General features: G+C 41.1%; 1 protein-coding gene across 1 annotated transcript in view; it reads right to left on the bottom strand.

Annotated features, from left to right (window-relative positions):
* Positions 1-681: 681 nt before the first annotated feature.
* stim2b (stromal interaction molecule 2b) overlaps positions 682-15,758 on the bottom strand; it is a 43,649-nt gene continuing 28,572 nt past the window's right edge. The window contains exons 3-12 of the mRNA XM_073474458.1: positions 12,150-12,261; positions 10,348-10,459; positions 8,623-8,738; positions 8,354-8,531; positions 8,080-8,257; positions 7,579-7,740; positions 6,332-6,432; positions 3,802-4,040; positions 3,468-3,711; positions 682-2,378 (exon numbers count right to left, since the gene is read on the bottom strand). Coding sequence (XP_073330559.1) covers positions 1,742-2,378; positions 3,468-3,711; positions 3,802-4,040; positions 6,332-6,432; positions 7,579-7,740; positions 8,080-8,257; positions 8,354-8,531; positions 8,623-8,738; positions 10,348-10,459; positions 12,150-12,261 — 2,079 coding nt within the window. The 3' untranslated portion in view covers positions 682-1,741. The remainder of the gene's footprint in view (positions 2,379-3,467; positions 3,712-3,801; positions 4,041-6,331; positions 6,433-7,578; positions 7,741-8,079; positions 8,258-8,353; positions 8,532-8,622; positions 8,739-10,347; positions 10,460-12,149; positions 12,262-15,758) is intronic.

Below are 15,758 nucleotides of genomic sequence, written 5' to 3'. Positions count from 1 at the left end.
AATGACTGGTGTGGGGTAAATCTGCATATTCAATAAACCTTCTTCAGTAAAGATCAGTTCATAGGAACCCCCACCAATATAAATCTATTTAAAAACATCTATAAGAACATAATAATGTGAAAACAAAGTATATATATATTTATTTATTTATTTATATATATATATATATTGAGACATCCATAAGTAGCAGCATTGAAGATGCATCATATAATTTTGGCTCTGGCATTATGTGCTGCATCTCCACTGCCACTGCCCATGCATCGTTCTCATCTCTATAACTTTATTCAATATGTACTCCGCAAGCAGCGGCTCTTTCCCAAAATACCAGGAAAGCAGTAGTGCAACAAACTTTTAGCAGGTTTTTTTTTTTTTTTTTTTTTTTTCCCCAAGGGAAATTAATCAAGTACACGAGTTTAGGACTCAAAGACAAGATGCAATCCATAATTCGAAGGCGGAGAAGAAGTTCAGAAACTTTGAGGAGAAATTGTCAAAATGTTTTAAGAAAGCTGTGATCTTCATGTGCTGCAGCCACTACGAAAAGTGATTTAAAGGGACAGTTAACCCCAAAATCAGAAACACTTTTTTCCTCCTTCCCAAAGTGCCATTTTTCAATCGAGATTGTTTTGGTGCGAGTTGCAGAGTTTTGGAGATATCGGCTTTAAAGATGTTTGCCTTCCCTTGAATGCACTGGAACTAGATGGTGCTCAAAGCACCACAAGAAGACAATGACCTGGTTACTTAAGATAATCCACAGACCTTGTTGTGAGCAGTTTCATGTAGGAACTATTTTCTTTCTGTATCACCACGCAGAGGGAAGTGTGCATCTACTCACAGAGAAGAGGCTGTCCACTGGAATTACTAACCCCACTTTATGTTTTATCTACCACCGGCGCATCCAAGACGGCACTTTATCAGTGTTTTTCAAACATAAGAACCACGAGTCCACCAGAGCATGCTTCCTTCTGCGCAGTGATACAGAAAGAACATAGTTACGACATGAAACTGCTCGCAACAAGTTCTGTTGATTATCTTGAGTAACCAGGTCATGATTTCCAGAAAGAGACGTTGCTGTTGAGTTTTTCAAATGTATATTTTTGGCGGTTTGAGCACCACAAGCCGAGTGCCATCTAGTTCCATTACACTATAGGGAAGGTAGACATCTCTACAGCTGATATCTCCAAAACTCTGCAACTCACACCAAAACAATCTAGATGATTATATAGTACTACAGATAAGAGGAAGAATATGTATTTTTGATTTTAGGGTGAACTGCCCTTTTTTTAAATATTTTTAGTAGGGACAGCAAACATCATTCTGCACATCATGTGCTTTAAAATACATTTATGGACTGCACCTTTAGACCCTTTACACATAGTGGCTTTTTGGTTCAAACCAAAACAAATAGAAGACAGTGGACAGGTCATGAGCTCAGGCTGTCTGGATGACAACTCTCACGACCTTTGACCTTTCTTTGACTTTTCCTTGACCTTTGCAGGCCCCCCCTGTGAGGCTATGAGTGACCTAAATAAAAAGGCATTATTGAAAAATAAGGCTACCAGTCTGAGGCGTTTAAAGGCACCCAGACTGAGCTACATTCCATCTTCGACAACAAAAAGAAGAACACAAGAGAGAAAATGAAATGTTTTAGCTTACAGTGATGTCCATCTTTTTAGTATTACAGCTAAAACTTTAGATTTGATTTCTCTCTCCGTCTTTCTCACACTATCTCACTCTGCGAGTTTTATTTTTTCTTCTTAAATAAGCTTTTGATTTTAGAGGAGGAGCGCTTGATTTTCTCTCCATTGTCGCTGGAGTCCTGGGAGGAGGTGCTCTGGAGCTTGTATTCCCTTCCCATGCTCCGGCCCTCCGAGTCCAGGGAGGTAAGAGACGGGTAGCGCCCCACGTTGGGCAGCATGCTGGCGGGCAGCTGGCCGAAGCTGTAGGACTTCTCCAGGATGCCGTTGTACATGCCCTTGCCCGTCTGGGTGGTGACGCTCCCCTGTGAGAAGGTCATGCTTTGGGACTCTGGTATGATGCGGGTGAGGTCTGGCGAGCCTCTGTGTGCGAACGGGTGGTGCTCCAAGGCGGGAGAGGGCGAGGTGGAGGGTGGGCCAGAGGGGGTGGTGGCCGGAGTGGGAGGCAGGGGGGGAGGCGTGGAGTCCCTGAGACTGCTGCTGCTGCTGCTGCTGGTGTGGGTGGTGGAGGTGGCGGGGGTGGAGGCCTGAAGCTCCGCGCTCTGGCTGAACATCAGCAGCTCCTCTCGGGAGATCTTGCGGTATGGGGTGTCCGAGCCTGGCGTGCAGGGGTTGTGCAGCGACTTGCGGCCCATGGAGGAGTTCAGAGAGTCTGTGTCGGAGCCGCACTCCTGAACCGAGTCCCTGAGAGAGGAGAGCAGAGCAGACGGTCACAACTCATGAATTATCTATAACTATTTGATCAGTTTTGAAAATGTTGCTAATGTTCAACTACAAAATGTCTGTCATGATATGTATTTTGGACATGTACTTCATAAAAACTAAAGAACGGGAACCTTTAAAAAAATGTGTTCATAAATATTTAATATAAGGGTTGTGTCACAATTTTAATTCTGAATCTAAAATCATTTGAAATTAGCATTTCAATTTAATTGACGAAAATTCAAAAGCAGGATCGATGATTGTCCCTGTATTTTTTTCTCTCCACCATTTTGTCTACCAGGATGTATTGTTATCAGACAATTAAATTTAGGTTTATATTTAGGTTATACTTTTTCAAGACAATTTTCATCAAATTTAGATTTTGGACAAATCATTGTTCTTATATTGGCATTGCAGATAAGTATTAAGCAGGCAAGTATATTCAGTCCTGTGCAGAGGTAGGAGTTATGTAGAAATATGGTTATTAGAGTGAGTGTTAGGTTAATCTAAATTTTGCCAGCTGTTAAGTCCAAGTATAAACTAAACAGACTAGTGTAAGGTATTGAATTTGAGACTTTCTCAGACCCTTTAATGACCCCCTGTATGCTCTTATACTTAATGGGAGCTTGGGGGTGACATACACACTCCTCAGGGGGCAGTAGGTAGCGGGTGGGAGTTAGTGTCAATAGAGGCCCAAAAGTAAAACCATAAATCTGGCCATGTGTGAACTACTTTTTTCAACAAGTAACCAGATTTTGTGACAATTGTAATTCTTAGCTGATATTGATCGCCATTACCTATGTTGTGTTTTTTTATTGACAATGATAACTGCTCCAAGAGACACATGAATCCAAAGGTTTTCTTATTTCATCAGAATGTAAATTTCTACTTAAATATTCTTGTTATTCTGTTTTTTAGTTACTGGCCACCATTTGTCATGAATTTCACATGAATGTGACCTTGTTACATTGTGTCATGTTGAGGTAATTCATGCATCCTTCACGTACGTACTAGATGGCACTGTTAAACCCCCAAGCTCAAAGCATCAGTGTGAATGTCTGAATAAAACACCTGTGAGTCCAAACTGTAAAACCATTCCGCGGCGTTCCGGCCACCGCTACATACCCCCTCCTATCCGAGCTGAACATGATATGTTCGTCGTCTGCCTCGGGGCGATAGGAGAGGGAAGAGCTGGCCATGGACAGCAGGTCGGGGTCCGGGGACATCAGCGAGGACTGTGGGGAGCTCATCAGGCTACGGCGGGAACGACACAGGCTGCTGCTGCGGGTCAGCGGGGGCCGGATCAGCGTGCCCGCTGGAGGACGGAATGATATTAGAATTTATATCACAACATATTTCTTTCATGTCATTTCAGGTCACCAAGATCCTCTGGTGTTTTACTCACTTGTGAACTGTGGAATGATGGGAGGCGTGTCCTCGTCCAGGTCGTCCACTCCTCCTGCGATGGGGTAGGGAGGCACCGATACTCGCGGCATCACCACCCAGCTGTGGTCTGAGTAGAGGCTGGCCGTCAGGCTCGGCAGCCCCGAGTTATTGACCACAGGGAAGTTGCAAAGCTTCTCGATCTGCTGCCAGCGGTGCAGACGCTCCCTCAGGCACGCCGTTACCTCTGACAGGGCTTTCCTTAAAAAAAAAATTTAAAAAAAATCACAGGTAACATTAGATTCTGTTTCTGATTTAAATTCATTTAGACAGTTTTGGCACACAGGCTGGTTATATTAGGATATAAGACTTCTGCCTATTGAAGTTAAGTGGAATATTTAACTTTAATGTGTTTTTTGGCTTTAAACAGAAATTCATCATCTGAGTGGCAGCTCCTTGATTATACAAGCCTCTGAATGTTGAAAATATATAAATAAACAGAACAAAACTAAATCAAGGAAATGTAAAAGCATTATGTGGTTACAGCTGTGCAAGAACTTGATATTGTAGAGTCAGATAGTGTCACTGTGAGAATTTCATCCCTGAACAAACAAAACAAAAGTCATTGTTGGTGTACAATGGCACCAAAACCTTCCAGCATTTAATCTTCCAGCAGACAGTGAATCAACTCTATTTATTTGAATGGTCTTTCATGCTTTAAGGTTGTACGAATAGATGTTATTCTGTATGAAGTTTTTTACAAAAGTAATGGTTTGTATTTTGAGAAGAAAACATTGTGCAATGGTTCAGCCGGACTGACAAGTCAAGAGCAGAAAGAGACAAAAGAAACATCTGAGCAGCAGCTGAACAACAGTAGAAGAAATCTAAGTCACTGGTAAAATAAATTGAAAACTTTGCAGCAAATTCTTTAGGAACAGATTCCTGTTGCAGTGTCAAAAACACAATAATGCCTCTAATAAGCTGGACTTAACAGTTGTGTTGAAATTTAAAGGTGAAATATGTATGAATTTTAGTACAAATCTTCCACAAATTAACTAAAATTATCAACAGAATGCAACAAAATAACAATCTTCATGTTATGTCAAAGATATCTATGTATTGTGTTGTGGGGATATTTACTGAAGTCAGCATGCTAACCAGCTAGCATCAGGTGTGAAAACATCTTTCTCCCATCGCTCAAAAGCTCCTGTGGTAGCAGTGTAAACACCAACACTCCCCTTGTGTCTGGCTAGCTGCACGGCTCAGTAAGTTAACAAGCTAAGAGTAGCCACCATAGACATATATACATAGACGCCTCACTGAGCGGGTTGGCCCGGTGCTGCAATACGTCAGCGTGTCCGCCATATTGGATGTGGCAGATCTGCCCCGTGAACGAATACAAGTCAATGGAGTGATTTGTATAAAGCGCCCTTCTACAAAGTGCTGTAAGTTAATGCCTCTCATTTACACATTCACACACATACGAATATATTTGGGAAACAGATAGGAACCAAAAACAACGCAAGTATTGTTCTCTGATGATTATAAACGTTAACTACTCCTTATATGTTTAGTATACAGTTAGGCACCAAACCATTTTCTAATGTTTTTATGAGTGTTTACAGCTACCAATGTATGCAACGCTGTTACTGTGATGATATACGACAGTTAAATATTGAATCTGTGTCTATAATAACCAGATCCTGACATGTAAATGTGACATCTGGGGGAATAAAAAGCACTGATGTTCACATTTAACTGATTTCGATGAATCGTTTTTATATCCAGTGATTTTAACTACTAATAATAACAATCATTGGGGCAAAAAAATTAACAAAGTCTGCAAATCAAAATAAAGAACATGTATACATATATCTATACAGCTGTATGTACAAGGAAGCACATTGAAGAACATATGTATACATGTCTATGGCTGTAAACACTCATAAAAACATTAGAAAAATATATACGGTGTGGTGCCTACCTGTATACTAAACATATAAGGAGTAGTTAACGTTTATAATAATCAGAGAACGTTACTTGCGTTGTTTTTGGAACCTATCTGTTTCTCAAATATATTTGTACGTGTGTGAATGTGTAAATGAGAGGCATTAACTTATAGCACTTTGTAGACGGGCGCTTTATACAAATCACTCCATTGACTTGTATTAGTTCACGGGGCAGATCTGCCACATCCAATATGGCGTCGACGTACGATTCAGCACTCAGTGAGGCGTCTATGTATATATGTCTATGGTAGCCACAGTCATGGATGTATAACCAGAATACATCAATTATATATTGCACCTTTTAAAGAAAAAAAAAGAAATTGATAACATGCCATCAGAACATGATCTGTTGGTCAATATGGACCAATCGCCTTTCTTGCTACACTTAGTATCAATAAGCGCCATGATTGGTTAACAATACAGCAAATCAATACCTTTGTTATGGCTAACAAAATGCACACATCTGTGACAACAAATTCTCTTGTAGTCACATTTGCCTCTCGAGCTGCTGTAAAGTGTGTGAGAGTGTGCTCTTTTCCTTACTTTGCTTCTAGTATCTTGTGGTCCACCTCATCCAGCGATGAGCTGTGGGCGACATGAAGAGTTCCGAACACAGAACCTCTTTTCTTTTTTATTTTCTCCGCCTGGGATTCAAAAACAAGAGAAAACATTTCAAAGTATTATTTAGACTGGAACAATATCAAAACACCATGAAGCTGTTCAACAGGCCAGACTGCAGGACATGAAGGACTCTCTAAACTGACGGACATGTGGCTGATGTCTTGTGAACTCATTCATCAAACAGGCAATCTATGATTTTAGTCCAACCCCACTTGAAGTTTTGATGTGAATCTGCAGCCAGAGTTAATTGAGTTTTAGGCAATTAAGACTTCTGCCAGATGCAAGTCATGAAAACAAAAATGGGCAACGCAATTAAAACACAATTTGGACACATCATTAAGAAAAACACATTTGAGAAAAGGATTATATAAATCCTGCTGACTTGTGTTGGTTTATTAAAGAAACAAGTGTTGGATGCATGGGTTTGGGTTAAAGATGAACTATGCAAAAAAAAAATTACAGACATACTGTACACACAAACAAAGGGACAGAGCTTTTGATACATGGAATCCAGTTTGCAAGATCTAACATGAGTTTTAGATGTACTTTAAAGCAGCTCGTTTACATTCATATTTGTAAACCGGGCAAAAAGAAGGCAGGGTCTGATTTTGGCAGCTTTTGATTTGATTGGCTCCTGTCAGTCAATACCCAGGACAAAAAAAGAATCAAGTGTAAGTAATCTTTTACAGTTTCACATTACATTTAACTATAATTCTAAGGTGCCAGATCCAGCGGTTGCTCATCCAGTTATGATTCTGGTTCTGGTGCCCGTTCCGGTCCCACATTGCGTGGCACACCCCTGGACTGAAAACCTCCATAGCTCCTGTGCTAGTGACCTAAACACCAAAACTTCCCTGAGTCTCATGGACTGGGACAGGGTCAGCTAAAAAGAACCATGAGCTGCACTGCTAACTGAGCTAACTAGCTAGTATGAATTTTACAGGTTGCAAATTCTTACATATTGCACCTTTTTAAATAGTAGCTGAAACTGATTGTTTACAAATCATGTGTGTAGTGGTTTATGAGCAAGATTTTCATGTGATTCAACTCCAGTAAAATCAGCTCCAGGCCTCTTCACTAATTTCCACAACTTATGAAAGTGCTGAACATTAAAGTAAACCAGCTCAACACCTTACATGGTGTGCTGTGTAAAACACTGCTCTTCTTACCTCTTCTTTGGCGACGCACAGCTGAAACTCAGCACTCTGCTTCTTGATGTTGTAGTACTGAACCTCCACCTCGTGTGTGAGCTGGAGCCACTTCTGAAGAGCTTCGGGCACCGACCGCTCCGACTGCATCTCCTTCTCCGCTCGCTTCAGAGCCTTCCGCACCTACGCGGGATCAATGTGATACATCAGGTTAAATTCACCGTCAAATATTTAAAACCTTTTGCCCTGTGAGATCATTGATCAAACACAGTAAGTGAGGGTGAATACTCGTTGAATTTTAAATCCAGAGTTTGAAGTAGAGAACTCATTACTAAGAGGAAATCTTGATGTATTGGTGCTGTATTTTTAATGCGAAAGGAAATGAGAAAATCTTGTGGTTATTAAAGCAGGTATTTTGTGGAAGAGATGAACGTTTAACTTTGTTTTAGCAGCAGTAATGAATACATTTGGATTCATACACAGTTATGATACATTTACTGCACCCCTCTGGCGTCACCCTACCTGTACTAGCTCCTCCTCAGCGTATTTGAGTCGGCTGAGTTCACACTCAGCGCCCTCTCGCAGCTCTCTGAGCCTGTGAGCCTCCGTTTTGGCCCCGGTGATCTCGTCCCTCATCTTCTGCTCCAGGTTCTGCTTCTCCACAGCCACCGTCCGGTTCTCCTCCTGAGCCTTTTCCAGCCTGGGAGACGACAGGGAATACAAGACAAGTGTAAAACATATTGTTGTGGCTTGGTGTCACATTTTAATAGAAATCTGATGCCTTTTCTTGTCTTACCGGCTCTGCAGGTCCAAGAGGCTTTGCTCAGCGTGCTGCAGGCTCTCCAGATCCTTCATCATCTGGGAGACGTGCACCTTGCTGGACTTGTTCTGCACGTATGCAAACCAGCAGCCCCCAACCCCAATCACTATGGAGATCATCAGGACGAAGTCTTTCATCCAGTTATGTTGTGGACCTGCAGAGGGAGAAGATGGCTGGCTTTAGCAAATACAGTTTACACTGCAAATACTGTTTGAACATCCAAGTACCATTCAGTGCATACTTACGGAGAGGAGGCCCGAACAGCACTGCGTCTAGCGCCTTTAGGTTTAGTTTTTGTTTATGCCGCTGGTCTAATATCTTTAGCTGCATCGACATAAACGACGGTTCATTTGCAGCTATTCTGAAATATTAAAAAGAAGAACAATCAGTATTCTGCACAGACAGATATGACGTATTTCAGTGTCCAGTGTCTTATTTTGTCTTTGTGTAAATGGTTTAGTGTTTGTCTGTGTTGTTGACTCCTTGGTCTTTACAATTTAAGAAATGTGGAGTCAAGACAAGCATTTTCTGCTGCTTGCAATCTGCAACCACACCACTAGATGCCACTAAATCCCACATACTGGATCTGTAAGGCATTTAAAGTTAGGGTAGGATCAGTTTAATCAGTTGGCCGACAAATCAGGATTTTATGGGTAATCACTCGGATGTGCACTCAATACAACTGAACTTTTGCAGTGCAAAGTTCATTTGATTTTTAAAGGTGTAGCAAACATTTGAGACATGTTGCATACATCTTAAAAGCAGTGGAGGACAAAAGAAAGTCTTCTCTGCTGCTGAATGTGAAATATAGGTTGAAGAAAGACACTTGAAACTGCAACAGTTGTACTGTTCCAGGAAGAGGTGGGCTATATGTGAGAAAGTATCTAAAGAAATGGAAAAAATGAAAAGGAAAAACAACAATGATTTGAGAAAACTTTTAAACTCCTTTTCCTGTATTCTTTCTGTATACATAAAAAAAATATATCCCAGGCCCAGTGTTGTAAAAAGTACCTAAAGGTCATACTTGAGTAAAAGTAAGTCTACAGTTAACACTCCTCGCTGGTGTCTTATGCTGCTCCTGAAGTCAAAAACAGACATCAAATTCTAGAGAAACGGGACGATGGACTGAATCTCGACTGCCTTTGGCCTAAATATATCAGTGTCGGTCCTAAAAGCCACGTATCAGTCAGATCCTACTAAGAAGTACAAACATAGTATGGCTGCAGGTGGGAGGCACAAACTTGAGATGATTCTCATGTGCTCTGTTTGACCTTTGTGACACCTCCGTCTCCTCATTTTTCCTTCCTCCCACATACCACCACCATCTTAAAGGGCTCAGACAACATGGCAGCCTGTGGAAACTGAACTCCTGTCACTGTGACATCACTTCATGAGTCAGCAACCCCATCAGCCCCGTGGCGTAACATGAAACCCCTCAATAACCTCCCCCCTGTCTACTCATGCCATATTGCAGTTTGCAGCAACTCAAATTCCACAAGTGTCCCACAGACGTCTGGGTTTCTTCTGTAATGTTGGCCCTGGGATGACTTTGTTAAATACTTCATCTTTACTGGGCCATTCAGAGGTTTTTGGGGACATTTTGAGTGTTTTTAAATGATTAACAACCGCATCACCTGAATTCAAAAAGCATTTCTAGATTATGATGATGGTTGCATTTAAGATTAGTTGACAAAAGCTTTTATGGCCTTGAAAAAAACCCAAAACCTTTTCTTATCCTACAATAGAAGAAGAGGAGACACTGAAGTGAAGGATCTACCTGTTTCAGTCTTTTCCCCCCTGTGTTACCTTTCATGACCAGCAGTGGGCAGCATTCAACAGAGTAATGAAATCTAAAGGGGCCTTTGGGATTGTAACAAAGACCATCATAGTGTTACTGTTCTTAAACACACTCCACTGCTCACCAACAACAAAACAAAACATCTGACACTGCTCCGGTGAGCTGCACTAACCGAGGTAAGGTGTTCCCCGTGACCCGGAAGTCCCGGAAGTTCTTCTCGTACTGCGGCAGCTCCACCGACTCCTTCAGCCACTGCACCGTGTCCTCCATGGTCCAGTTGTGGACTGGATGAAGACAGAGGGAAAGATTAAACGTGTAACTGATGAAAAGAAACTATAGCTGTTAAATAAATATGGGAATGAAACGTACAATATTTTCTTGTGAAACATAGTGGAGCAGGAGGAAACAGTAGAATAAAATGGAAATAATCAAGTACCTCAAAGTTGTACTTAAAATACATTTTCACAGTTGGTATTATTCTAAAACCAGCACGAGTATGAGTCATTAGCAATGATAGAAATGTGATTAATAAAACATTATTTAGTGTGAAAACAAATGTGAAAAATGAACAAATCAAGTGTTTTTACAACATCCATGGTCGTGGCTGCTAGCTGGCAGTGGCCCCGCACTGCAACACCTTAACCAAACTCTACAGTAGGATGTTTATTTCCTACAGGGTGAGTATTTATTTCAACTGCTGAGGAAGCATGAGCTCACATTAAAAACTTGTTCCCCAACCACTTAGCTCTGCACATATTTTCAGAGTCATAAACAAACACCGGCATGTATGAGCTGTGGGTGACAGATTGAGGTTGGTTGTTTGAAGATGATCACAGGAAAAAAAAAAAGGACTTTGGGTCAAATTTTGTCCCGTTTGAAATTCAAATACGAAAAAGTCGGAGAGGGAGAGAAGAATGAAAAGTATCTTCCCTCGAGCTGCAGAATAATTAAAGTAAAGGATAGTAAAAACTACTCAGAATCACAGATGGGTTCCTTGAAAATACTTCTTGAATTAGTTGTTTACTTTTACATCATCCTGCAGAGGAAATGAGAGTCCACACTTCATTCTGGGTAAATATGCCCTTGAGTGTACATCCTTCAGCAGCTCCCAGAATCCTACTTGGGTTTTCTGAGAATTACAGTAGCACGTCACAAGGATTCTCCAGAGGGCAAGTTGATAGACTGCTGGTTACACAATGTGTCATGTGATTTGGTGTATTAATATAGCGAAGTGTGTCTTTATGGAGCCTAAGGAAGGTTTATGTGACCTGCATGTTGCTTATTTAGTTTTTATTTTATTAATGTTTATTATTCTTTATTCATTCTCTATTTTCTTCTCTTTTGTCTCATCATCATTTTGACTATAAATCAAGTTTTCCTTCGTGTTAGTATTGCACCCATGATGACACCCAGTGCGTGTTTTCCAGTTGCATTGCATGACCTTTTACACTTTGTAAAGAGACACCACACTCTTGTGTATAACCGCTGAAAATTGTGAATGGCAGCTCTACAGAAGGGATTTCATACTTAGGGACCGACACCAAACCCCACCGTGACATCGCTGTGACCATATTGGACAAGGGCCTGAAGCTAGGGAGGATGATCTGACTGAGGATACGTCGAGGTAGCGACTTACTCTGAACGGGAACATAATTAACAAAATTAACATCATGCTCTGTTGAAGACTTGAAACTAGCAATTGAGTCCATAAACTGATTAGGAGATTATTTACTGAGTTAATAAATCAGGTTAGCATTGGGTAATTTTCTCATCGGCTTCAATACAATTCAGCTTCTTTTTGCAACCAGTGGACCTGCCACCTTTCTTTTGAAGTTATCTCTATTGCATCACCAGCGTTGTTGTTTTATGTCGCCTCCATCTCCTTTTCTATGCGATTTAAATGGTTTAATACAGGCCAGTAAATGGTGTTTGTGTTAGCGCCCGTGGGGGCAGAGACAGTTGACTTCCATTTACCTTCAGAGGTCTTCCAGCCCTTCCACAGCTCCTCCACTGTGATGTGCTGGTCTTCACGGTGCAGGTTGCTGTGTTTGTTGGTTTGCTGCTGCTTCATGTCTTCTATTATGAACTAGGAAGTAAAGAGAGACAGAAGTGAGTTTTCCAGAGGCCTTACAAAACGTTTTGTTGGGTTGACGATGTCTTAAAATGAGTGTTTTAACTAAGAAGTCAGGGGGAGATACACATGGCTGAGGCTTGTCTGTGTATGTCCATGTGTGGTTTTGACAGAGAGCGCTGTAGAGAGCTGGCTTTGCCTAAAAGTCTGGCTTTGGATCTGTCTCTCCCTCTCACACACACACACACACTTTCTTTTCGCTCTCCTTTCTTCCTTTTAGGGACTTTGAAAAGAGACACTTCCACCTGTGTGTGCATGTCTGTCTGTGTGTGTGTGTGTGTGTGTGTGTGTGTGTGTGTGTGTGTGTGTGTGTGTGTGTGTGTGTGTGTGATTTCGGTTTCCGGATGTCCTCCTTTGGTAGCTCAGAGCTGAACGCCCCTGCAGAGAAAACCCACACAAACCCACCAAAGAATTGCCAGCGCTCCAGCAGGCATAAACAACAACAATGAAAAGGACCGTGGCTGACAACCAAACACCTCAAAGCATTCAGCTTGTAGCACCGTGTGTGTGTGTGGCCTTGGCATCGACTAAAAACTTTACTCTTACCACCCACCTGGTTTAGATAACTAATTAGCCTCTGATATTACTGCGGTGAAGTTTCACCACTATTCTGCAAGCATGTGCTGAAGGGTGATTGCCTCTGTTGTATTATCTGAATGTTAAATAGACATAAAAAGCTAAAGATTACTGTGTGCAAAGTTAAGTTTTAAGCTTTCCCATGCAAAATGACAATAAGTAGTTGAGTATACACTTTAAGCAAAGATTAAACTGTTGGCCTTTGGCTTTGCATGTAATTCAGTAACACGACTGCATTGATGTGGTTTACAGTCATCATCATTATCATCAACCTTTACAACCGGTTAGGGGGTTCAAAGTTGGCCAACTAGGATGAATTTTAACATTAATTAAGCTAGTATAATGAATTTTAGCTTCAAAATGTGTAACCCCTGCAACCTACCCTCTTTTTTGGGAGGTATTGGCCTAAATTTAAACAAAGTAAGTCATTTTCAGCATCACATGGTGAATTTGAACATAAAGAGTTCAAGCATTTATTATATTGTTAGCGGGAAAGGTTTTACTGTTTATTATGCCTAGACTGTTTTTAGGACATGATGTGATTGAAAAAGATCAGCTACTTTATCAATACGTGTATTACATGTTCATATTCCTGTCACTTTTCACTGGAGTAGCAGGCCATGACTGTCCTAGCATGCGCTAAATATGGAGCTGTAGCGAGAGCCTTTTTTAAATGTATTTTTGTACAGATTTAAACCGGTTAGTGAGGTTTCAAAGTGCTGGTAGGTGTTTTTGTTAACTTTGGCGTAAGATAGACAAGCTGTTTCCTCTTACTTCCAGTTTTTATGCTAAGCTAAGCTAATGCTTCTTGGTTCCAGCTCCTTAACACACAGGAATGACTGGTATCAATCTTCTTATCTAACTCACAACAAGAAAGCAAGTAAACACATGTCTAAAACCTCTTATCTGGATACTTCCTTGTTGGAAGCCTAAATTATTGGCCCAATAAACATCTTAAAAATGTCCGAGTACTGTGTATAAAGTAAATAAACCTATCCCAAGCTTGTTTATCTCGTGGGACTACTCATAGATAAGGTATACTGAGGTTGCATGAAATGATTTAATATAAATAAATGACGCCACCCGGACGAAGGAAGTTCTGCAGCTAGATGCTGTTAATTGTTGCTCAGGGACACATAAAGAGATGATTAGCTGGTAGAACCACAGAGGAGTAAAAAGTCCCTGAGTTTTCAGGATGAGGTGTGATCAGTGGGGAATAAAATATGCTATCTGTTAGCATGTACTGTGTCCATGTCAGCAGCAAACAAAAAAAGGTGTTACCAAAACTCAGAGCCTTTGACTCTCGAGTACAAAACTGCTGTCAGAGGAAGATTTCATAAGCAACATAGAGACTACGATATAAACTTTAGCAGCAGCAGAGGCTGTTTTAACATTTCACACCATTAATAAACCACAATAGTTACAGATCAGTGAGTTTCACATCTGACTTGAGACAGATCCCAACACAGCTTGAGAAACGTCACATGCCTGCACTAAAGATGGAGGTTATCATCAATGCTCGGCTGCGCCAGTTCCCTTTGAAATAATCCTAAAAGGATTCAAAGATGCGTCTTGAACGACTGTACTTATCGTGGTCATACATGTGGCTGTGGGCATCATTTTTCAAATGCACCAGCGCTTTCACACATCTACACTGAGTCTGAAGGAGTGCTGTGAGTTTGACATTGAATACATAATGGCAGTCTGGTGTTGAGAGGCCGCCTGCAACAAGCGCTGAACGCATTTTCTTCCTGTCACAGAAAGAAATCTCCCTCTGTGATCAGGAAATGGTTTGAAAATGTCGTCAGTGAGATTCACTCCTGCACTCACTCACATGTATATTCTAATGGCACATTCAAGAGGCGGGAAGTGATGATACTTAAGTTGTCAGAGTGAAGAAAAAATGGTGCACCAGATGCTTTGTGAACGCAGTATCTGGCGTCTCTCATATTGAAGGAATCATTGGCATTGAAGCACAGTAATGGACATCGTGAAAAGGGTGAAAATGAATGTCTTATCTCAGTGCATGGAATATATGTATGTAAAAAGGAGTGGACGACACCCATGTTTCTAGATTTCTTCACTTCTTCACTTGGATGAATCTCTCTCCAGGCTGTGGTATGAGGGCGCGCCAACTGGTGATGCAAAGTGCTTTTTATCAGCAGTCCGATTCAACCCTCACACGCAAGCGTGGTGTGTGACGCACATTATTAAACACACACTCAACCTGTGTGTGCCAAAGGTAGGTGACGTAGCAATTAATACAAGACCCATACTCTGTTATTTTGTACTTGTTGTATTTATTTAACCTGAAAGTCTTGTTTCCACTGTAAGAAACTCGATGGGTTTCCACCACAGGGACATTATTCCCTCTGGGCGGGGAGTTATTTGCCAAAAGTGCACTTTAGAGGTGGAGGTTGCAGCGCTAAACATTTCTGATTGGTCGAGTACTCGCAGCATTTTATTCCAGCCACCATTTTTAAAATGTGCAGTCGCAAGCTAGTTTGTTACATCAACATGGAGTTACAGAATCAGTATGAAATTTCAAAGCAATCCACCCAATAGTTACTGAAATATTTTTGTTTGGGAATAAATAGTGGATCGACAAACTGCGACATCCTCAAACCACAACACCAGCACGGCTGAAAAGATAAAAGAAGATTAACTATTTCTCAAGAGATTCATTAGACTTAGATTAATGTATCCAGGATACAGGAGGGCTGTAGAAACTACAGATTTATACTGAACCTACAATAATCCTATAGTAACTCTTTAGTTGTTATTGTAGCCTGTGTTCACCTACGTCAAAGGGTCCACATTTGGGTCTGAAAGGCTCTTTCAGCACATCAGTAGTGGACAAAATACTCTAAGGAGCC

Source organism: Pagrus major, chromosome 10 (assembly GCF_040436345.1).
Source record: "Pagrus major chromosome 10, Pma_NU_1.0".
NCBI classification, from domain to species: domain Eukaryota; kingdom Metazoa; phylum Chordata; class Actinopteri; order Spariformes; family Sparidae; genus Pagrus; species Pagrus major.
This window is presented reverse-complemented; position numbering and strand designations above follow the sequence as displayed.